Source organism: Myotis nattereri, assembly GCF_964212035.1.
Source record: "Myotis nattereri genome assembly, chromosome: 6".
NCBI classification, from domain to species: Eukaryota; Metazoa; Chordata; class Mammalia; order Chiroptera; family Vespertilionidae; genus Myotis; species Myotis nattereri.
In genome coordinates this window covers 78,670,358-78,694,439 of record NC_138081.1, presented here as the reverse complement: position 1 = coordinate 78,694,439, position 24,082 = coordinate 78,670,358, and the positions used below count along the sequence as shown (strand labels likewise).

Genomic DNA, 24,082 nt, shown 5'->3' with positions numbered 1-24,082 from the left:
AGCAGCATCCCTTACCTTTACCCCCTAGTTGTCAGTACTACCTCCTTGCTGGTTGTAATAAACAAAAATGTCCCCAGGCATTGCCAAATACCCTCAAGGGCATAACTCTCCCTGATTGAGAACCACTAGATTAGAGAGACAGAGAGATAGTGTGAAGAATGAAAAGAATATTATGAAAAAATTTGGTGAAATGAGTTTATGGGGTAGAAGAAGAAGAGATAGACATAATGACACAGAGAAGAGACATTCATTGAGGCATAAATATTATCCTAAAACTCTGGGACAGTGAAAGAACTTCAGTTTATGAATGAAGCTCAGGCTTGGTGAATAATTAGTATGTGCATACCCACCCACCCCAAACAAGAAAAACAGACCACCTCTATACATGCATGCAGGCCACATGTGTATATAGATAGAACATATATATCAAAAAAAAGAAAGAATATGCTTCTAAACTTTTTTTATCCATTCTTCTTATTTAATAAGACAGTTCAATTTAATCAAAGTATTGCCAACCTCACATCAACTCATTTTGAAAAGAGGTTTAAGTCAGAACCAATAAAATTGGAAGTAAATACAATTGTCTGTTTCCTTCTCCCTTTCTGTCAGTCACATGCTTCATGATTCAGGCTTCCAGTACTCTCAAACTCTCTTCCTACTCCCCTAAGATGTAACAATAACCTCAAGAAATACTTAGATAAATTGTACATGGGTGTCAGTGAGTGTGGGGACCAACTGTGTCTCCTCTTTCAAGAGAAAAAGTAAAAGACCCTTATTATTTAATTTAAGCCGAAGGAATAATTCTAAATCCCTAATTTGGAAATTCAGGAATCAGCCAGAGAGGTTCTTCTTATTGGTGGTGCCTTCCTCAGAACCCAGAAATTAGACACTTTGGTAGCTCTGGTATACCAAGAGGCTAGATTTAGTGCTCCTACTTAGATGTGTGTTGTACCATCTGGAAGAATCTTCTTATCAACCCTGTCCACGCCCATACCTTTGGGTAGAAAGAGCATCCAAGATTCCCTACTAGGAAAGAATCCCAGAGAACAGAGAGCATTGACTAAGCATGTTCAAGAAACAGGCTCAGGGTGGAAGAGTCAGGGCGGAAGATCATTCCTGTGACAATCATCCTCAATGCCTTCCGAAACCAAGGATAAAACATGCCATATATAATGGGATTGAAAGTGGAATTAAAATAACCCAGCCAGAGGAAGGTATTATACAAATCTTCAGGAGTTGTAAAATTGATGAAAGGGTCTGTAATCGTCAAGAGAAAAAAGGGCAGCCAGCACAACACAAACACTCCCATGACAATACTTAAAGTCTTGGTGGCCTTGCTTTCTTTTTTGGATGGTGCTTTCATTTTGCTTTCTGACCCAACCTGTTTCATCACAGAACCCATCCCAATTTGCTTAGCATGCTTCCTGGCCACTGTGAAAATGTGTATGTAAATCCCCACCATTACCGTCCCAGGAAGAAAAAAGGCTATAAAAGAGGCCATGACCCCCCAAAATTTGTTAAATATCAACACACACAAACCTGTGCAGTCAATGGCTGCAACAAAATCTTCTGCACCAATTGTGTTTAATTCTGAGAATACCAGGCCAAAGGCAAAAAAGATTGGAATAGACCAACTGATGAGCAGAAAGAGCTCTATGACAGGAATGGTAATTTTGGTAACATAACGCAAAGGGTCACAAACAGCATAGTAATGATCCACTGAGATGAAGCAGAGGTGGAAAATGGAGGTGGTGCAGAGCATGATGTCACAGCAGCTGTGGACTTTGCAAAAGAGATCTCCAAAGTACCAGCAGGATTCGATGGACCGGATCATACTGAAGGGCATGACCACGCAGCTCAGCAGGAAGTCAGTGGTGGCCATGGAGAGGATCAGGAAGTTGGTTGGGGTGTGGAGCTGCTTGAAGTGGGTGATGGCAACGATCACCACCAGGTTGCCCAGGATGGTCATCACTATAGCAACAATCATGACAAAGTACATGGCAGAGGCGCTCAGCACAGGCCTCACATTTCTAGGGCATGAGTTGTTAATCAGAGCAAAGCAAAATTGCACTTCTGCGGGGTTCCAAAGGTCAGGTGAATTCATTGTCTTGGTCCCTTGGGTACTATGAGTCTTTTGCAAAAGTACTGTGTGCCTCTCCTTTCTGTGAAAGACAGGAAAAACAATAAAAATCATTGGAAACTTTTCAGAGAGGCCCAGCTAGCTGTGTTTCCAATCCCTGGTTGAATTTTCTACTGTTCAGGACCACTGCTTTGGATCCTGCCACTTAATACACACAATATATTCAATTAAGGAAACATTTTTCTATGCAATGTAAACAAGACAGAATTTAGAACAATATAAGGTAAACTAAAAATTTGCTAATGTCTACAAGAATATACATGAATAATCTCAAAATAAAGGGGAAACTATCTCAAGTGATAAATTCTGTAAATCTCATCATTTATCTCCTTTCATTTAGCAGCAATTTCCTGAATTCAAATTCAGGTTGAGGTCATTTTGTCCACAGATTTCAAATTCTCATGTTGGAAACAAATTTGACATATATGCCTGCTCATTGTTGTGTGTGTGTGTGTGTGTGTGTGTGTGTGTTTTCTAAAAAATCTTAGTCTACTTAATTTTTTAACATCTTTATTTATTGAATTTATTGGGGTGACATTAGTTAATAAAATTAGATATGTACCAGGAATACAATTTGATAATACATCATTCTGTGCTCATTGTTTAAGCTGTTGCTTTATATAATTTAAGCTGTTTCTCTTAAAATGTGGAATTAATGGGACTGACTCACTCAAGAGTGTGACATAGGTTTGATTTGTTTTTCCAGTGCCGGGACTGGATGTGTAACTGATGACTGGTGGCAAGCATTAGTGAGATATAGGGCCAGGTTAAAGAAGAGGACTTTGGCCTGAGAATAGATTAAAACTCCCTGGTCCATTGGGAAAACAAATCCATAAGCACATCCTACTGGATTTACTTGGAAAAGATATTAATGAGAATAAAAGTACCTTTGAAAATAATATTTACAGTATTTGCTACTGTAACTCAGCATGCTTTCTAATGTATATTAGTTGAAATCTTGACAGTATAGCACATTTCATTTGCTCTGAATGTAGCAATTTAATTTCTCAGACTAGCATTTTTGTTTAAAGATATTTTAATGGTAGCAATCAAACATTAGGCCACTAAGTTGAACTTGACAATTCAAAACATAGAGAAGTAAAATGTAAGACGGACAAAGGCTTATTAACTTTTTTAATAAACTGTAGCTATCAATTTTGAAATACACAGAACAAATTATTTCATTACTTATCACTTTGGTTTCTAAGCCCTATGATACTAAATATAATGGAATCTTAAAAATCTAATCACCATCTTTACTTAATTAATTGATTAGCTTTATTCTGCCTCTTATTGTCTTTAGGTTGGAATTACATTTTTTATTTAATGTTCTTTTAAATGTTCTTTTAATGTTCTTTTTAAAAATTATATTTAAAGACAGCTAACAATTACCACAGCATTACTTAGGTATTTGTCACTGTATATACATAGACATAGCATTTCTAATACAAAATAGTATACTTTTAATATTTCATGGTATAATTTTTGGAGTTTAAAATTTCATTTTTGAGAACATAATTCCTAAAAGATCAACATTATTTAACTCCTATGTTTATAAGGGAAATTTTAGTTGTTTTATTTTATTTTTTGGAATATACAATGTGAAACAGCTGCTAAAAATTAATAGTATTATCTCATATTTCTGATGTATGATTATATATTAGGGAATATTTAAACCTCTAGATATTAGATTAAGACAAAAAGAAGACACACATTGATTAAAAAAGTTATCACATGGTTGAATTGTTAAGATAATGTCAAAAGTAATAATAATTCTAAGCCCCTAGCTAAGCTTTTGACCAAAAATTATAAAAAAACAAATAAGAAAATACAAATATGACTGCTGGTCTACTGCTCTGTTAAAAAAAAAAAAAAAAAGATTGTCATGAAATTAAATGCAGTTGGAGTTTGGTTTGTTATTTAAAAACTGAACAGAATAGAGATTATTTTTCTTTGAAGATTCACTTCCTCAAAAGATACAGTAGTTTTTTTAATAAAACGGAATGAAGTAAAACCCTCTTTGACATCTCACTTTTATCATGGAATGTAATATTATAACAAAGAACCAAATTAACAGCAACACTGCAAACAATTACCTAATGAAAGCATAGAAAAGTGTTAATTCTCTTTGCTGGGAGGTAAAAATAAACATTTGTTAACAATCCTGGAAAGGAGCAAAGATTGCATTGTTTTTCAGTTCAAATTTAGGTCTTTAAGGAAAAAGTTACAGAGTAAGGAAACAGACACAAAGACACTGAAATAAAGATTTTGAAAATCTGAAAGCTCCTCAGAATTTCAAGGAAAAATGTGAGAAAGGAACTATGTAATAAGTTTTCCTTAAGTATTAAATACCTAACATTTTATTAAGGTCTATGTATTTCCCTTCAATAAGAAGGAATATATTCAACAAGCTCAATAATATGCTGTAAATAAAGTGGGAAATTAAGAGAGGACACAGCATACCTGCTTTATCAGGCATGATTTTTCTTCCCTTACTGGTTGCATAGCTCAAACACCCCACCTCTGAATCTTCCTCTGAAAATGCTCTTATCTCACTTATACAACAGTTTGTTTAGGTAAGGGAGGTTACTTACGAATTAGATTTAAGAAAGGTCTGTGGTAGGTCTTTCTCTCATTGCCTCTTTAGAATTTCAGTGATTTAAAAGAATGATCCAGACTTACATTCATAGATCAATATTTTAAATATGATTCTTTTCACCATGTTAAAAAAAAAGATAAATCTATTTGATCTTTTCCCTCTCTTAATATATTCTGCTTTGGTTTAGCATAATTTGTTTGGCTAATTAGGTATTTTGGAGCTAAAACCATTGAGAGGTGACTTATCTGTTGTGCCAAAATTTCTTACCATGCAAATAAGCATTGTGCTCCGCTGCCCTCTTTCCTGCTGATTTCCCCCTAGAAAATGTACTTGGGCCCCAGAACTCATAGGTAGGCTCCTGGCAGGCTGTGCTGCCGTCAGTATTTATACACAGAATATGCCTCCTGCGGCTGTATTACCTGTGTCAACAGGACACAGGTGTGTCCTTTAACAACCTGAAGTGTGCTGCCAGCAAAGAGATCACAGCAAGTCACTAGAGAATTGGCTTTGGGAGGATGAATCTGCTATGTGCTATCATCCCTATGACTTCCAAGGGTAGCATGGACTAGCCTCACACAAGGCCAAAGTGGGAAAGAATGAAAATATGAAAGGGAGGGAGAGAGGAAGGAGAGTGGAAGGAAGGGAGGGAGGGAGGAAGCAAGGAAAAAATTTTAATTCAAATCCAACAAATGCTCACTTCACTTATTACCAAAGACTAGATGTTTTCAAACAGTGACTTCTTTAAACCCTACTGGAAATTTGACTCTATATCTATATCTTTTCATTTGACTGCATGCAATTAGGGATATTCATTCACATTGCAGTTCTTGTGTGCAATTTTCCAAATAAAGGGCTTAGTCTAAACAGAAAGCAGTAAGAGCCATGTTTCAAACCAACTGAATGAAAACGTCCATCACCGTGTGTAATGGAAAAATAGCATGCTGGCTCCAGAGGCCGATCCTGAAGCAAAGGAGTGAAGGGGAAAGGGTAACATGGGGCCTGAGGCAGGGGACACGAGGCTTCAGAAGACAGTGTCTCTTACATTAAAAGTTTGTTAGCTTCAGTTCATTTTAAAATCTTATTTCAGAAAGAGGCTACTTCAGGTTCCTGATAATGTTTGAAAGGCTCAAAATGCAATGTGAAATAGATGTTCCATTCTGTTTTGCAAATGTCAAAGTTATTATTGTCCAATTTGGTTTTAAGGAAAGTAAGGTTGGATATTTCAAAAGTTCCCCACAATGGCCATTGATGTTTTTAATGACTTTTGGAAAGATCAGTCCATTTAGTTAAGAATTCACATGAGGAGGGACTGATGTTTTTAAACATAAATTTGGGTTTTATTCCTCACCCTGTCCTTTGGGTATAAATCCGCACTTGACCTTCTTGGATTTGGTTAAGTCTAATCTCTCTCTCCTTCTACTACAAAAACTCCATTGTAGGAGCCTCCCTTGAATAAAGTCTGCCTATGGTCTTTAATAAGTGTAACAAATCATTTTTTTTTTCTAAAACACACCCCATGAAGTTTTTATAGTAGATAAATTGTTCAAAAGTAAAGAAATAAATGACGCTTCTTAAAGCAGGAACTGAGAGAAAATTACAGATGTCCTCATTTCCCCCCTTTGCCCACTTCCCTCCAGCCCCCGCCCTCCCCGTTTGGTCATCACCACACTGTTGTCTGTGTCTATGGGTTATGCATGTTCTCTGGCTAATCTCTTCACCTTCTTTCATCCAGTCTCTCCCTTCCCCCCAACCTCTGACAGCTCTAAGTCTGTTCCATGTATCTATGCCTCTGTTTCTATTTTGTCATCAGTTTATTTTGTTCATTAGATTCCATATATAAGTGAGATTATATGGTACTAGAGACCCAGTGCACGAAATTTGTGCACAGGTAGGGACCCTAGGCCTGGCTGGCAATCAGGGTCGTTCGGGGCCTTCCAGCTGCTGGCCAGGGCCTTCCTTCCCCAGCTGCCGGCTGCTGGCCATATTTGTCTTTCTCTGGCTTATTTCATTTAGCATTTTGTCATCTGTGAAGGAAGAGGCCCAATTGGGTGATGTCCAAGGTCTTTTGAGACTCTGGGGAAGAAAGAGCCTGACAGTGATTCTCATGCCCTCATATCTCTTCCTGGCACAGCCTAAAGTGTTCCCCTCAAGGCTAGCAGTTAGATTGGATTAGTAAACATTAAAATACTTAAACTGTGCATTTATTATTCACACTCTCTTTTCTTTTTTAAAAAAAGTATATTTTATTGATTTCAGAGAGGGAGAGAGAGATAGAAACATCAATGATAAGAGAGAACCATTGATTGGCTGCCTCCTGCACATCCTCTACTGGGGATCGAGCCCACAGCCCGGGCATGTGCCCCTGTCCGGAATTGAACCCAGGACCTTTCAGTCCTCAGGTCGATGTTCTATTCACTGAGCCACACCAGCTAGGGCCCACATTTGCTTTACTACTGACAAGTACAGGGAATGAAACTGCCATGGTCCTGAAGAGGAGTAGTTCTTATGGCGTCACATTGTCCTTCAAGTCACAAGCTGAGGCTGGGAAATTTTCCATAGTTGGATCTAGGACAGAGGGTGTCAGGGTATGTGATAAGAAAGGCTTAGAAGAGAGATAGGGAAAAGCCAGATTAAGTTTTTCTGTGCAAAGTTTGATCTAAAGCAGAACTTGTTTTTTCTTTATCTTCTCCACCTGGCCATTAAATGTGGAAAATCCTCAAGGCTAGTCTTAGGCCCCCATTTCCTTTCGTACATTCTCTCCCTAAGTGGGTTCAAACATGTCCTCTCTTTCAGATGTCATCTACATGCCAATACCTGCAGATCCATTTCTACCCCAGACTTCTCTGAGCTCTGACCATTAAATCCAATTATTTATTTATTATTATTACTATTCTGTGTCAAGTTCCCAACATGCCCCAGACAGAACTCAGGATCCTCCCTTTTCCCCGAAACTGGTTTCCTCCAGGATTTACTATCTTCCACACCTCCAATTGCACAAGTCAGGATCTATAAATCATTCTTGGAATTCCTCTCTTTATTACCCTCTAAAGCCTACATATTACTACGTCCCACTGGTTTTGTCTGGTGGTATTTAATGACTTTGGCAGCTCCCTCCACTTCATCAGCATCTCCCCAGTCTAAGCTACCCTCATCTCTCATCTGGGACTTGCAATATATAGTTTCCTACTTGTTCTCACATTCACTCTTGTTCTTCTCTTTTTCATTCTTTACACCAAAGGCATTTCACACCACTCATCTGGTACCACCGTGCCTCCCTGCACCACCCCTCATTCTCTATGGCCTAAAGCTGAACTTAGATTCAGGAACAGTTTCCTCTCTTCCTCCTTTTCTCCCTCCCATAACTTAATTCCAGGTATGAGGAGATGTGGACATGATTATTACATGTACTCATGTATGTCCTGATCTATCATATAAAGAAAGGTTCTGTTTGTCTCTTAATGTTTCACAGAAAAATTACTGGAAGTACTTTTGCCTAGTGTTACTGATCTGGCATAAATCATAGGCATTGTGGTGTGGATGGAATTTATTTGGTAGAACTCTAGGCAACTTTCAGAGAAAGTGGTAAAAACAAGTCCAAGCAGAGGCTTGTGATTGTTGGCCCATAGTGTAGACATACCATGCAGGTTAAGAAGCTAGAGACAGAGGAAATAGAAGTCATTTCAAAAATAAGCCACGAAGTAAAAACTCAGAGGTATAAAAGCTCAAATTGTATATGATGATTTGTAATCAACTTTCTCCTCTGAGCAGCTCCTTCTAGTGAGCTTCAGGGTGCCAGGATATAACTAAATAATTTATATAATGATTGTGAATAATTCTCCCAAGCCAAATGATAAGTAGACTTCTAGTTGATAGTAAAGACCAGTCTTGTGTTTCACTTCTATGGATTCACAAGTCATAATGATCTTCCCTTTTCTGAATTCCTAGAGTGGAAACAGAGAGGACCCAAAACCATTAGCACTTTTTAAAAATTCTTATATTGGTCTTTAATTGTTTCATATGTATACTCAAGGCCAACCTATTCTCAACTATGTTTTATATTTCTTTTGTACATTTTCCTTATCAGTCAGAGGTGAGTGTTAACAATTAATAAATGATTGATTCATTGGCTGACCAGAGATACTGAATATAGCTCTTATGCAGGTTACAGAACACGTATCTAGATCACTGAAAGTTGATAGAATAATACTTGCAGTGACCTGGGGATGTAAGGTATGTACCTCAGGTAAAAATAATAACAGCCTCATTTTCAACATTCTATTCGCTTTTCTAATGGCTTTTAAGTCAATGTGCTTCAGGAAAAAGATTTGCAGTTTCTGAATGGGAGCTAAATATTTGCCCTGACACTATGTGCTTGGGAGCTCTCCGAAACCACGGATAAAAGAAACCGTGAATGAGCGGGTTGCAAGTGGAATTGAAGTACCCAAGCCACACTAAGAGATCAAGTACTATTATGGGAGTAGAATAGTCTAAATATGGGTCGATCAAAACAGCAAGAAAACAAGGCAACCAGCAAGCTAGAAACACCCCCATCACTATACCCAGGGTCTTAGCTGCTTTCCTGTCCTTTTTCTTAGATAGATTTTTTTTCACTTCCTCCTTTGCGGTTTCAGGCATGTTACTGATAACTCGGGCATGTCGCTTGGAAACGATAAAAATTTTGCCATAAATACCAACCATGATGGAGCCAGGAGTAAAGAAACATGTAGTGAACAATATCGTCCCCCAAAATTTGTTAAAAGTAAGTGCACAGAAATTGAAGCAAGCAACAAGAATCTCATAGCTCTGCATCCCCGATACGTTGGCCTCGGAGAGAACTAAACCGAAAGAAAAAAGGGCGGGGGCCGACCAGCAAAATGCCAGCAGTCGCTTGATCATGGAGGTGGTCATGGTGGTTGTGTAGTGTAAGGGGTAGCACACAGCATAAAATCGATCGATAGCAATGGAACAGAGGTGGAAAATGGAGGTCAGGCTTAGCATCATGTCAAAGCTTGCGTGGAATTTACAAAAGCCCTCCCCGAAGTACCAGCAGCTCTCCACGGACCGCACCATGCTGTATGGCATAATGACGGAACCCAGCAGGAAGTCCGTGGTTGCCATGGAGAGGATCAGAAAATTCGTGGGGGAGTGAAGCTGTTTGAAATGTGATATGGAAATCATGATGACCAAGTTTCCAAAGATGGTGATAACCATGGCTCCAGTCATAATCGAATACATGACCATCCGGACTTGAAAAGAGCGGTTGGTGGGAGGACAGGATTTATTTGCAAGTTTTGGACAACTGGATAAGTCTTCAGGAATATAAATTAGATCCATGGTGCTTTATCTTTTCAAATTATTTTCTAGGAAGGCGAATCAGTGTTTCTTCTCTTCTTAAAATCAGTCCAGTAAATTTCAACTCCTAATAGTACAATAAAATTCAAAGTCACTTGTTATTCATTCATTTCAATTATACTTTATTTAAGTATTTCAAATTATAATAATTGTGTTTGCTTTCTGAGTCATTTGCTGCATTAGAAAATGAAAAATCTCAACTCTGTTTATCTTCCCTGTTTTATTCTGTTTAATCTCTTCCCATATATTTATTCAACATGGGTTTATCTATTGACTGCTTGACTCCTGGTAATGTATTGAAAGTTTTTCAAGAGTTTATTTCACTTATATGAGGTATCTAATATAACCAAACTCATAAAAACAGAGAATTGTGGTTACCAGAGGTTGGGGTGTGGGGAAAATAGGCAGTTTTGTTCAATGGTTATAAAATTTCATTTATGTTAGATGGGTAAGTTCTAGAGAGCTGCTATACAACATGGTGCCTATCTATATATAAAAAGCCTAATATGCAAATTGTCCCCATGGGAGTTCAGTGGGGAGACTGATCACATCCCTATGACATGCACTGACCACCAGGGGGCGGCTGGAACAAAGGAAGGCCCCAGCTGGCAGCTGGCAGCTGGGATCATTTTATTAAAACCTGCATTGTTGTTGCCCTAGCCAGTGGTAGGAAAACTGCGGCTCGAGAGCCACATGCGGCTCTTTGGCCCTTGTGTGTGGCTCTTCCACAAAATACTGACTTCTTTTTTTTTTTTTTTTTTGAAGTGGAAGTATTAAATGAACTCATGAAAATATTTTATTGATTTTTAGAGAGAGAGAGGAGGGAGAGGGAGAGAAACATGGATGTGTGAGCAGAACACTAATCAGCTGCTTCCTGCATGCCCCTGCTGGGGACTGACCCGCAACCCGGGCATGTGCCCTGCCTAGGAATGAAACCTGCAAACTTTCAGTGAATGGAATGACACCCAACCAACTGAGCCACACTGGCCAGGCCTCATGATAATATTTTATTTAAAAATAAAACTATTTTCTAGCTCTGTCCATAGAAGCAAAAAATCAGCCCAATAAAATGAGCACACATAGCCCTAGCCAGTTTGGCTCAGTGGATAGAGCGTCAGCCTGGGAACTGAAAGGTCCCAGATTCGATTCCGGTCAAGGGCACATGCCCGGGGTGTGGGCTCAATCCCCAGTGGGGGAACTTGCCGGAGGCAGCCGATCCATGATTCTCTCTCATCACGGATGTTTCAATTTCTCTCTCCCTCTTCCTTCCTCTCTGAAATCAATAAAAATATATTTTTTTAAAAAAATGAGCAAACATAGTACTCAGGTTGTGATCTTTAAATCCTATTTCCACCAAAAGGAACCAGGACTCCTTGAAGAAATGGCTGATTCCAAATCTGAGGCAGAAAATCACAAGATGAGCCTGAATTGTGTTGCCATATAGAAAGCAAGGAACCTATCAAAGACAGTAAGGTTGTGTCAGAGGACCCAGGGATCCCATTATCACTTTGTAAGTTATATAAATGTATAACCATTATGCTGTCCACCCGAAACTACTATAATATTTAATGTCAACTGTAATTTAAAAAAAAAATTAAAGAGAGGATTCCCACTAGTCAAAGATGGAACAATTTGAACATCAATAAGAATAATTACTGCAGGGGTAGGGTAGAAGAAGGTAAAAAGGCAATAAATGGTTGACTTGGGATGTTAAATACACAATACAATAAACAGATGATGTATTATAGATGATGTAAAACCTATATAATTTTATTAGCCAATGTCACCCCAATAAATTCAATTAAAAAAAAGAATAATCACCGCAATGTTTTGAAAAAAATACTGACTTCTGTGTACGGGCCACGAAGTTTCAATCGCACTGTACATGTGCACCCGCACGTGGTATTTTGTGGAAGAGCCACACTCAAGGGGCCAAAGAGCCACATGTGGCTCGCGAGCCGCAGTTTGCTGACCACTGCCCTAGCTGGTTTTGCTCAGTGGATAGAGCGTCAGCCTGTGGACCAAACGGTCCTGGGTTAGATTCAGGTGAAGGACACGTACTTCAGTTGCAGGCTTCTCCCCTGCCCAGGCCCTGGTCAAGGCACGTTCAGGAGGTAACCAGTCAATGTGTTTCTCTCACACCAATATTTCTCTCTGCCTTTTCCTCTCTCACCCATTCTCTCTAAAAATCAATAGGAAAATATCTTCGGGTGAGGTTTAAAAAAAACACACCTGCATTTTTGCAATAAAAACAATTGGTTCAATATGCTTAAAATTTTGCTATAAATGAATGGACTAGTTCAACAAGCAATGTTCAAATTATCTTTTGGTATCAAATTGCTCCTGATGCTGCTATAAAATAACCTAGAATAGCAGTTAGAGGAGCAGAGCAGAGAGATTTGCTCTGGACATGTTTTGCTGATCCCTTAGGCTAGTGAAAAGAAACTGAAGATGCCGATACCAGAAAGAGCTACAAAGGTAAAAGAAAAAAAAAGCTGCACTTGGGAGGTGGTGGCTCATGAGCCCCCTTGGTGTTTTAAGGACGTGTTAAGATGCATTTATAGGATTTTTTTCAGTTCCTGATTCAATGCTTAGCACCTTACCTACCACATGTGGGAGTTGGGGGTTTTCTTCCAGCTAAAACTCAGATACTCTCAAAAATGAAAGAAAATACTGTGGTGAAGATCACAGACTTACAATTAAATTTATACAGTATTTGGGTCCATGAACATATATGCAGTTAAAGTATATTATAACCCAGGAAACTGCCACACCTCAATTGCCCATATGATCTTAATGATCACAGCCATGCCATTGAAACAACCTTACATGGTTGTTGCATACGAGTAACTGCTCAATCTCTTTTTCGGGATCGGGAGGATCCTATGAGGTGTTTCAGCCTGAGATCAAATCTTCCACCATGCACACTTATATTTATAGAAAGGAAACTTCACATATTTTCAGAACTGGAAAAACCTCAAGTAGAATGTTTACAAAGATTTATCATGTGATGTTGTTTCCAGCCCAGTGACTAATATACATTCCACAGTATGGCTTTGAAATCAGGCAGACCTGTGTTTCATAATTAGTTCCACCACTTGGCAACCATATTAGTTTGAAAAAATGTCTCTAAGCCTCAGCTCTTTCCTTTATAAATTAAAGATAATATAGCCTACTTCTTGATTTAGAGATCAGAAAGAACATATGAAAGGCATCTCTCTGGTAAGCACTCAATGAAATCCACATTAACCAGGTTTTAAAACTATATTTTGATTTCCAAATGACTGATTTTCAAATAAACTTTGGCTTTATAACTTGCTTATAAGTCTGGAAGTTGTCTATGAAGATATTTAAAGCTGCTCACACTATTTCTATCTTCCTCCCTGCTTTTTCTTGTAAAAATTCTGGCATTTCCTTTGAATTAGCCCTTTGTTGAGACTTCCATGTTATCTAGTACTGGGAGCCCAGTGCACGAAAATTCGTGCCCTTGTGGGGGTACCTTAGCTGGCCTGCGCCCTCCCGCAGTACGGGACCTCTTGGGGGATGTCCACTTTCCGGCTTAGGCCCACTCCCCGGGGGATTGGGTCTAAGCTGGCAGTCAGACATCCCCCTGGCAGCCTGGGAGCCCTCGGGGGATGTCCGACTGTGGCTTAGGCCCGAGGTCCTGTGTGGGAGCACACTGACTCAGCACAGGAGCTGCCCCCTGGTGGTCAGTGCACATCATAGTGACTGGCCATTCCTGATTGTTCCTCCATTAGGGTCAATTTGCATATTATCCTTTTATTATATAGGATGTTGAATTGCCATTTTTGTACGTCAAAAATGTTCAAATATTAATAATTACTCATTAGGGTCTTTTCCTTTCCCCCCTCATATTTCAACTTCAAGCGCTGACTAATATAAAGGTTGGCATATCTCTACTCAAAAAATTATGAGGCAGATTTTCAATGCAAGATTATATTTGGGAGCTAAAGCTCACTGAAGAGGCATTTCAAAGAGCTGAACACATTTAGTTCCATAGGAGGAAGAGTTGTCCCAACAGAAAACTCTAGGTTCAGAATCTAATCTTTATAGCTTTGAAATATGAATGGCATATATGATGTAGTAGATAATAGTAAGTTACAATCCATGGTTCTAACAGAAGGAGGCAAATACATTCACATGTTATCTTTAAGTTGCCAACTAACACAAGTGTCACCATTTCTATAAAACATATTCCTCTCTTCTAGAACTGAGCTCTACAGAAAGTTGCCTTTGCTCACTCTATATGTATGTATGGACAGATATGTAAATTAATCCAAATTGTAATTTTTCTTATTTTTATTTTTTGAAAAACTATCAGATAAGAAAGATCAACAAAGGAAAATATGAGCAATTAGCATAATACAGTGGGGCCTTGACTTATGAGTTTAATTCATTGCGAGACTGAACTCGTTAAGGAGCTCATTAACTCAAATTACTCTATCAACTCAATGCAAAAAATCGGCCAAGAGACAGCTGGTATCTCAAAAAACTCGTTAGTCGGGACACTCATAAGTCAAGGCCCCACTGTATACTGATTCAAGTGAAGTGTAATAAGAAACAAATTTTTAAATTTTTCTATTTAGCACAAATGTGGATAATTTCCATAAATAATGTGCTTTCTTTTTCTCCTTAAATTCTGATTGCCCCATACTCCTGGAATTTAAGGCTAAAATCTAAAGAAATTTAGCTGATTACATAATTGCTTAAGAGAACCAGCCCCTCTGACCACTTCTGAAGGCCTGCTCAGGATGTGCTGTGTAGGAGGAAGAGTTTCTTACAAAACCAGCACTCATTTAAAGACCTGGAACTACCACTAACAGTGATTATTGCATCATTTCTCTTATCACAGGTCACAAGATAATGTCAAATTTTATATAATCTATTTAAAAATTGATCTTAGGCTATAGTAAATTCTTAAATACAAATTCTATTTTTAAAGCTCCAAAATCATTCTTAGCCTAAAAGCAAATTCCACCCAAAGAGAAAATTTTTATTAATTTTTTATTAAACTTGTTAAATTAAAAACAACAGGGTGGCATTACAATTTCATAAGTAATTTCAAAATTTAGACTAGTATCTTATTACACATCTGTAAGTGGTATAGGTAGTATAATAAAAAAGATAAGCAAAGGTTTGAAATTTATAAAAACTCATTATATGGTATCTTTTCTTGATTATTCTCTAATATCTAATATAGATGATAATGAATATTTAAAGACTACAATTGCAAAGCCTACTCAAAGCCATTTGAGGGATGACAATAAGTTGACTTACATTCAAGTATAGCACTAAAAACGAAAATAAACAGAAGAAAACGACTTCTTCTACAAATCTACTTTGTAACTATCTATATTAGTTTACACATCATGACATCAAATGTAAAAATAGTATCTGGCATGTAAATGACATTTATTCCAAATACTTACAGTTCACAAGTGAGCCCTAAAAACCCACATGGCAGTTGGCAGCAGGCAGAGATGCCATCTTGAAACTGTTGCCTTCGTAAAAGCAGCTGGGAGAAAGGGACAGTGACTCCACTCACAGAGCAGGCAGAGCAACCTCCATTTCAGAGAGCAGGGCCTGAAAGAGAAGTAGAAGTAAAACTGAAGCAAAGCATCATTGATGTAATTACCTGTAAACTAGCATCACTGGACAACTAGCAGAAGAGATCTTTACTAAGACTAAAGATCAGAGAATGTTAGTAGTAGGAAACCAGCAAAAAAAAAAAAAAATTGATCTAAATAAATTTTTTCCAAGACTTCATATACAGGGTAGGGCAAAAGTAGGCCTACAGTTATTCATACGAAAAATAATACAATCTATACAAATAATAGGGTCATATGCTAATTAGACCAGATGTCTTCCTGACTACCATCCGGACATCCTTCCTGACAAAGCCAGGTCTGGGTGAAGCTACCTGCCCTGTGGACCTGGGCATCAACACCTGCAGCTGCGGCCCAAGAGACAGAGAAGCCACCTATCCCATGGTCCCAGGTACCTGTGGCTGCAGCCAGCCCAGGCGAAACCGGCCCTGGTCCTGGGTGCCTGAGGCCAGCCAGAGGGAGGGAAGCCCAGGTCCCTTGTGCCTTCGGCCAGCTGGAGGAGGGAATCCTGGGTCCTGGGTGCAGGGCCAAGGTAGAGGCAGTTAGGGCGATCAGGCCATCAGGGGAGCAGTTAGGGGCAATCAGGCAGGCAGGCAGAGGTGTTTAGGGGCGATCAGGCAGACAGGAGAGCAGTTAGGAGCCAGCGGTCCTGGGTTGCGAGAGGCAGTCAGACATCCCCTGATTGGAGAGGGTGCAGGCCGGGCTGAGGGACAACCCCCCCCCCATGCACAAATTTCGTGCCCCGGGCCTCTAGTAATTAATAAGTAACAACACAAAAATAAACTATGTTTCATGTACATACAACTGTAAACCTACTTTGCCCCAACCTGTACTTTATTTTTAGTGGATACAGTGGAAAGGACATCAGAACACCGTCTTGTTTATTATAAATGTGTCTTTCAGCATTTGTTTGCACGGAAACCCTTATTGTAGCCTCTCTTCCCTTCAGTCTACAGCACTCCAGCCACTTTTGGCCACAGTGGCCTCTACATTGCCCTACAAATGTCCACTCTGTGGCTTCGGCAATTCCCTTTCCTCCACCTTATTGCCAATCCTTTCACTTGTGCCCACTTCAAGGCTCAGTTCATGTATCATTTTTTTTTCCCAGAAATTCTTTTTGACTCTCCCAGTTGGAGTTAATCTCATAATATTATAGGCTATTGGGGTGGCCAAAGATCTTAGAGATCTTTCATTTCCTCATCTTATAGCTAGCATTAGTTTAAAATGCCTTTGTTTCTTTTGTCTGACACAGCACTTTTTAAAGCTGCCTTATCTTAATCAGAAATTTCTCAAGAAACTTACTGTTACTGAGATAATATATCACTAACCATCTAACTTTTGAAACATTTACATAGAACAGTTGAAGCAGATGGAAAGAAATTAATTCCAACACACCATGTAACCTGGTTAATAGGTATCTAGTGTCATGGTATTAGAGACACCTGGTTGGGAAAGATAAAAATATTAGGAAAAGAGTAAATGCTACTTAGAAAGTAGCTAATAAATTTTCTTTCAAACATACAACATGTTAAATGACACCTAGTCAACAATAAAAATCCTTTTAAGAAGAGAATAAATTAATATTTTTCTAAAAGAATAGTGCATTTTCAATTCTTTGTATTGACCCCAGTACCTTCCCTCTCCTGGAAAGCTCGTTGTGCATCATTGCGTCTGTTCTGGTGGCTTTGCAGGCACGAGTTCAGGAAATTCCAGAAGCGCAGTGTTGAGCAGTAAGACACCTGGTTCATATAAGTTTGCCTGTGCTCTCAAGAGACCTGGAGTGAGGAACTCAGACCCAGAGCTCCAGAGAGGAACTAGCTTTAGCAGAGCCCCAGTGGAATTGCTCTTTTAACTCTCTTTCCTGGGGGGATATTGAAATACTCCTTGTGTTGTTAAGGTCCCAGATAGTTTTCAGTTTCTTTTTTCCAAATGAAGGACAACAATTTATAGTGATCTCATAGTGTCTTGGGTTCCACTCTAGGATGATAAGGTGCTGAAACTTCTACATATTAAAAATACATAGAAATATATTGGCTGAATTAAATGTTGGCTGGCATCCAAATGAGGAATAAGAGATTTCTGTTTATACTTTGATTTCCAAATATAATGTGAATATTTTGTGATGGGAGGGGAGTATTTCTTTTTGCCTCAGTGATTTGTACCAGTTTGACTAAAATCCTTAGTTTTTTAAAAAAAGTGAAACAAAAAGCCCAAGGGTCACAAATCTTAAAAATACTAGTTCAGTAAATGACACTGATTGAGACGAGAGAGCTGGGCTCTAGTCCTGCTTCCATAGTTAGCTGTATAATGCAGGACAGCTTGCTGATTTCCCCAGGTTCATTTTCATCGTCGCTAACTTCCTGTACAATTCTGGGTGTGGAGTGGAGACATGACTGACTCTGAGAGACAAAAGCAGGATGAATGATGGAAGGCAGAGAGTCTATAGGAGGCGGGATCACTCTTTCACTAGCAAACAAGGCAGGACCACTACACTCTGAAACCAAAAAGTGCCATGAAAAGGTACAGAGAAAATGAACAGAACTTCTCTGAGGGGCTGTTTGAATGACGCTTTAAAGTACAAATAGAATTCTAATAAAAGAAGAGAGAGAAAAAATAAGAAACGTTATGGTCTACATAGGACTGCCAATTTTTTATTTCATCTGCAAGCACCAGCTCAAACAATAACCACCATCACAAACATCATCATTCTATAAAAAGGACAGTCATAAACTCCTTTCCAATAAATGTCAGCAGGCAACCTTACACCAAGCTATTTAGCTTTATTTTCTAAAGTCATATATTAATGAATTGATACGTAAATTTAATAAACATTGATTCAAAATAATTCTACTTTACAGTAAGGCTAAAATCTATTTTACTAATTTATTTTTTAAAATATATTTTTATTGACTTCAGACAGGAAGGGAGAGGGTGAGAGAGATAGAAACATCAATGATGATAGAGAATCATCGATCAGCTACTTCCTGCATAGCCCCCTATCAGAGACTGAGCCTTAAATCTGGGCATGTGCCCTGACCAGGAATCAAACCATGACCTCCTAGTTCATTGGTCGATGCTCAAGCATAGAGCCACTCCAACAAAGCGATTTTACTCATTTCTTAGTAATTGGTCTCTTAAAATAAAAACAAAAAGTCTTTATGTGTATGTGCATGTTTAAATTCCAAAACATAACCATTTCATTAAGAAAATTACTAAAAAAAAGTACTCAATAGTATCCAATAAACCATATTAAATCTCATAAAAGTATCTGGCTTTAATATCTCTGTTCTTGAAAATTCTCTTTTTTCCATTTATTTTGCACTGGCAGTCTCTTTCACCACTTCAAAAAAGCTCTACTCTTCCACCTCTACCCTACAAGCTGTAGGGAAGGGACTGATGGAAGGCAGGAGACAACATATGCAGGCCCATGTGGGGGCAGCTAGGCAAGACTAGCACTTAAACTGACAGCAGAGTGATCACTGTTTAATTGTGACCAGTGCAATGGACTAAGGTCAAAGCAAATTTGGGGGCAATTATGTAAAGTTTTCCACAAAGAGAAAAAATTAATTTGTTCATTGAAGTGTTGCAAATGAAGAAATTAAACAAAAAGTATTTTGGTGAAACAGTTTACTTAGATATGCAAAAACACATACACAAAACATATCCTATATAATGAAAGCCTAATATGCTAAGTGTCCGGTTGTCCATTCAACCAATCAAAGCAAATATGCTAATGATATGCTAAGGCTGCTCAACCGCTCGCTATGATGTGCACTGCCCACCAAGAGGCAGACAGTCGACCAGTTGACCAGTCACTATGATGTGCACTGACCACCAGGGGGCAGATGCTCTGACCAGTAGGTTAGCTTGCTTCTGGGGTCTGGCTGATTGGGACTGTGCAAGATGGGCCAGACATGCCCTGGAGCCCTCCCTGGCTGGCCAACCTCCTGCATCCCTCCCCAGCCCTGATCATGCACTGGTGGGGTCCCTCGGTTTGGCCTACACCCTCTCACAACATGGGTCCCCTTGGAGGATGTCGGAGAGCCAGTTTCGGCCTGAACCTGCATCTATAATAATAAAAGTGTAATATGCTAATTAGACTGGACGTCCTTCCGGATGACCTTCCAGAAGAAGCCAGGGCTGCACGGGAAGCCCGGGTCCCAGGTGCTGAAGGGAAGCCGGTGCTGGCAGCTAGAGGATGGAAGGCCTACTCTTGCATGAATTTTGTGCATCGGACCTCTAGTCTATACTAATAAAAGGGTAATATGCTAATTAGACCGGGTCAACTGGCCATCTTCCAGACATTCGACTTCCTTCTGGACAAAGCCATAGTGGTGGGGGCCGAGGCAGAGACAGTTAGGGGCGATCAGGCTAGCAGGGGAGATCAGTTAGGGGCAAGATCAGGGTGTCAGGGGGTTAGGGGCGATCAGGCCAGCAGGAGAGGGCAGTTGAAGGCATTAGGCAGGCAGGCAGGTGAGTGGTTAGGAGCCAGTGGTCCTGGATTGTGAGAGGGATGTTCTGGATTGAAGAGGGTGCAGGCCGGGCTGAGAGACAACTGTCCTGTGCATGAATTTCGTGCACCAGGCCTCTAGTATATAAATAAAATTAAAAATTTATAAGGCAATATTTACCCTCAGTGCAAGTGATAAATTTAAGATTATCTATTTTCTTCTATTCTAGTTTGCTTTTCATTAAAAATGTTATCTGCAGTCAGTAATATGCTGGAACCACTCATGCCCACTTGTAAGAATAGGTTAACTTTTCAAAAATTTTGAGAGGCAGCTGACATTACATCAATAGCTTGAAATTAGCTAAATGAAGATTATTTTTAATATACACTAAGAAACTCATCAACTGCATACCACTTGCCGCTGACCACTAAATTTCACAAGTTATTGATGAGTTTCAACTTACAGTTAAAAAGACACTGAATAACAAATGCAATATAACTTGAGGCCTCCCCACCCTACAAATATTAATGTTCTATGTTTTCATCTCTCACTATTCTATTATTCAAACACATACACACATGTGTGCCCACACACACACAAATAGATAGCTAGATGATAGATAGATAGATAGATAGATAGATAGATAAATAATAGATAGATGATAGATAGATAGATAAATAATAGATAGATGATAGATAGATAGATAGATAGATAGATAGATAGATAGATAGATAATAAGCAAAAGGGAATAAAAGACAACTTTTATATTTACTTTTATATTAGTTATTTTAATTATTTCATGAAACAGAAAATGTAACTGCTAATCAATATGACACAATCATTTTAAAGAAAATGATACCATAAATTGCAACAAAAAGTCTTACATTCAGAAAGTTGATAATATATTTGGAACAATATATATATATATATATATATATATAATATTTATTAAAAATCAGGATAGCAATTAGTAAAACAAAATGTGGATAAGCCTGAGGAAGAAAAGAAGGCCCTGAAGAGAAGTCTCCTGCTAATAAAACAGAAATTGTTATAATTAGAATGACACATAAATGAAAACGTTGGTTGAATCTGTGGCCTCAGTTACACAGTTCCTGTTTCTTCTTTCATTTAAAAAGAACATTTAATCTCACAACAGTAAAATCTAGTCAAGGCTTAACTCTCAGCTAACCAATGACTGATTTCTGACAGAGTATGCGTTTTTGAAATTGTTAATTTGGTATTCACTTAGCTATAATTTTTAGTTGTTGATGTGTCACAATACATCTGCTCAGACACTGCAGAAGAAAAGGTAAATGGAAATACCACACAAAGTGTGTGTGGTGCTGAAAGAGGGCAGCAATCCTCAAGCTTAGCTTGTTTTTTGATCCCTTCCTCTTCATCCCATCCCTGGCTTTTCAGCAGCTTCTTCTTGCCTTTCTGACACTTTTTTCCCTCTACCTGGAAGTGGTGGGCATATAAATCATTCTGAAAAGGGGGGATTTTTAGTTAAAAGAGAAAATTCCTCTTTTTTTCTCTGCAAGCCTTAGGAGCTAAGAGCTTTCCATGATAGCCAAAATTACACACACACATACACATACATACACACACACACACACACATACATATACACATACACATACACACACGTACACACACATGCACATACACACACTTTAAGAGACTTAATTCATCTTAGTTTCATTTCTTTTTCTTTGAATCACTCATACAGAACAAGTCTATTCTGTTTCTTTTTGAGTAAATAAGTTAGTGTTATAGAAATGTGAGCTGAAAACTTTACCCAGTAAAATGTACTTAAGTGCTCTGCGAAACCAGGGATAGAAGAAACCATATATTAAGGGATTACATGTAGAATTAAAATAGCCAAACCATGTCAAGGCATCAAACAAAACTACAGGAGTAGAGAAATTCAAAAAGGGATCCAATAAAATTGTGAAGAAACAGGGAAACCAACATAATAAGAAAACACCCATCACTATGCCCAAAGTTTTGGCTGCTTTTTTATCTTTCCTCATTTGATTATTTTGATTTTCTGGTAAGTTATTGATTGCATGAGCATGTTTTCTGGATACTGCAAAGATTTTGCCATAAATCCCCACCATCACAGACCCAGGCGTGAAGAAACCCGCCACAAACATCGTGGCTCCCCATAACTTATTGAACATCACTGGGCAGGAACTGGAACAAGCCACCAAGATATCATAACCCTCTATTCCATCAGCATAGGCTTCTGAGAAGACCACCCCGAATGCAAATGCTCCTGGGACGGACCAGCAGAGAAGTAGCAACCGTTTAATGACTGGAATCGTCATTTTGGTGGAATACCGTAAAGGGTAACAGATGGCATAAAATCGATCAATGGCCACCGAGCAAAGATGGAAAATGGACGTTATGCTAAGCATCAGGTCAAAACTATAATGAATCTTGCAAAATGTAAGCCCAAAATACCAGCAGTTCTCCACGGATCTGATCATACTGTAAGGCATGATGGTGAACCCCAGGAGGAAATCAGTGACCGCCATGGAGAGGATGAGGAAGTTGGTTGGAGTGTGAAGCTGCTTGAAGTAGGAAACGGAAATGATCATGGTAAGATTGCCAAACACCGTGATGAATATGGCTCCCGCCATCAGCGCGTACATGGCGACTCGGACACCCAGCGGCCTTTTGTCTTCTGGGCAAGATCCATTTCCATATTCAGAGCAATTGAACGTTTCCTTCAGAAAAAGCAAGAACACATGGCATTTCGTCAGATAATAGATAAAATATTCTACATTTTATATAGTTTTCATAGAAAAACTCAAGAAAGACATAAAAGACTCAAGGAAGATAATTTATGCTGAAATATTAGTTATGATCTTTCTCATTTATGTATCTTAATATTTATTTGCTGTGTCATAGAATTCGAATGAGCTTAAATCATCATTGTGTATGCCAGTGATGGCGAACCTTTTGAGCTCAGCGTGTCAGCATTTTGAAAAACACTAACTTAACTCTGGTGCCGTGTCACATAGAGAAATTTTTTGATATTTGAAACCATAGTAAAACAAAGACTTATATTTTTGATATTTATTTCATATATTTAAATGCCATTTAACAAAGAAAAATCAACCAAAAAAATGAGTTTGCGTGTCACCTCTGACATGCATGTCGTAGGTTCGCCATCACTGGTGTATGCGGTCCTTTATTCAAATTATACCAGCAACATTAGTAAGCTCTTCATGTCAGGGCCTGAAAATAAAAAGAAAGAGGAGGAGGAGGAGGTAGAGAAGGAGAAGGAGGAAAAGGAGGAGGCAGAAAAAGAGGAAGAGGAGGAGATGGAACAAGTTTATTATTGAACTTATTATAATTGATCCTCCTTGTAAACTGAGGAAAAAATAGATATCTACTATCTCAGATGAGTTGGCAACATATGATCAGATTTAATTTGATTGGGATCTATTGCTTTGCAGGACCAGGAGGTTATTATTTGAAAATAGTTTTATTCCTGTGTGCCATTATTTTCACTCTGCTTGTTAGAAAGAGGAAGAATCTTTAAGGATGTCTAATGATCTGGTAGGCTCATCCTCTTCCGCCAGTCATGAAGCCTTGCTAAGCATCTCACCAGCCAGAGCAGCTAAATCAGAGGTGGGCAAAGACCAAAGCTGGACTACCCTCACTTCTTTGTGAAGAGCCAGTGCATCTCCAGACTGCCTCTCCCTGGAAGCCCGTGGACAGCAGGCAACAATGGCAGCCTGACAAGTTCCTGCATGTGGTCACACAGACAGGTAGCAGCAGACGGTTGGGGAGCTTTAGGAAAGCAAGCCATCGCCCCTACAAGGAAACAAGTGGCTTGTGCTCTCCTTGTCTTGGCATTTTGCATATAAAACTCGGCAGGTATAAAAACACTTTTAGACAC

At 38.9% G+C, this 24,082-nt stretch overlaps 2 protein-coding genes across 2 annotated transcripts; both read right to left on the bottom strand.

Moving 5' to 3' along the window:
* Positions 1 to 1,060: 1,060 nt before the first annotated feature.
* LOC308520865 (trace amine-associated receptor 4-like) lies at positions 1,061 to 9,974 on the bottom strand (the record flags this gene model as incomplete). The annotated part of the gene is made up of 3 exons (XM_081093570.1): positions 1,061 to 2,162; positions 4,237 to 4,271; positions 9,069 to 9,974. The coding sequence occupies 3 exons, from the start codon at positions 9,972 to 9,974 to the stop codon at positions 1,061 to 1,063; spliced, it is 2,043 nt and encodes a 680-aa protein (XP_080949696.1).
* An 11,931-nt stretch (positions 9,975 to 21,905) lies between these two features.
* LOC308521129 (trace amine-associated receptor 2) lies at positions 21,906 to 22,826 on the bottom strand (the record flags this gene model as incomplete). Its single annotated transcript, XM_081093970.1, has 1 exon — positions 21,906 to 22,826. One exon carries the CDS (start codon positions 22,824 to 22,826, stop codon positions 21,906 to 21,908), a length of 921 nt encoding a protein of 306 aa, XP_080950096.1.
* Positions 22,827 to 24,082: the final 1,256 nt, after the last annotated feature.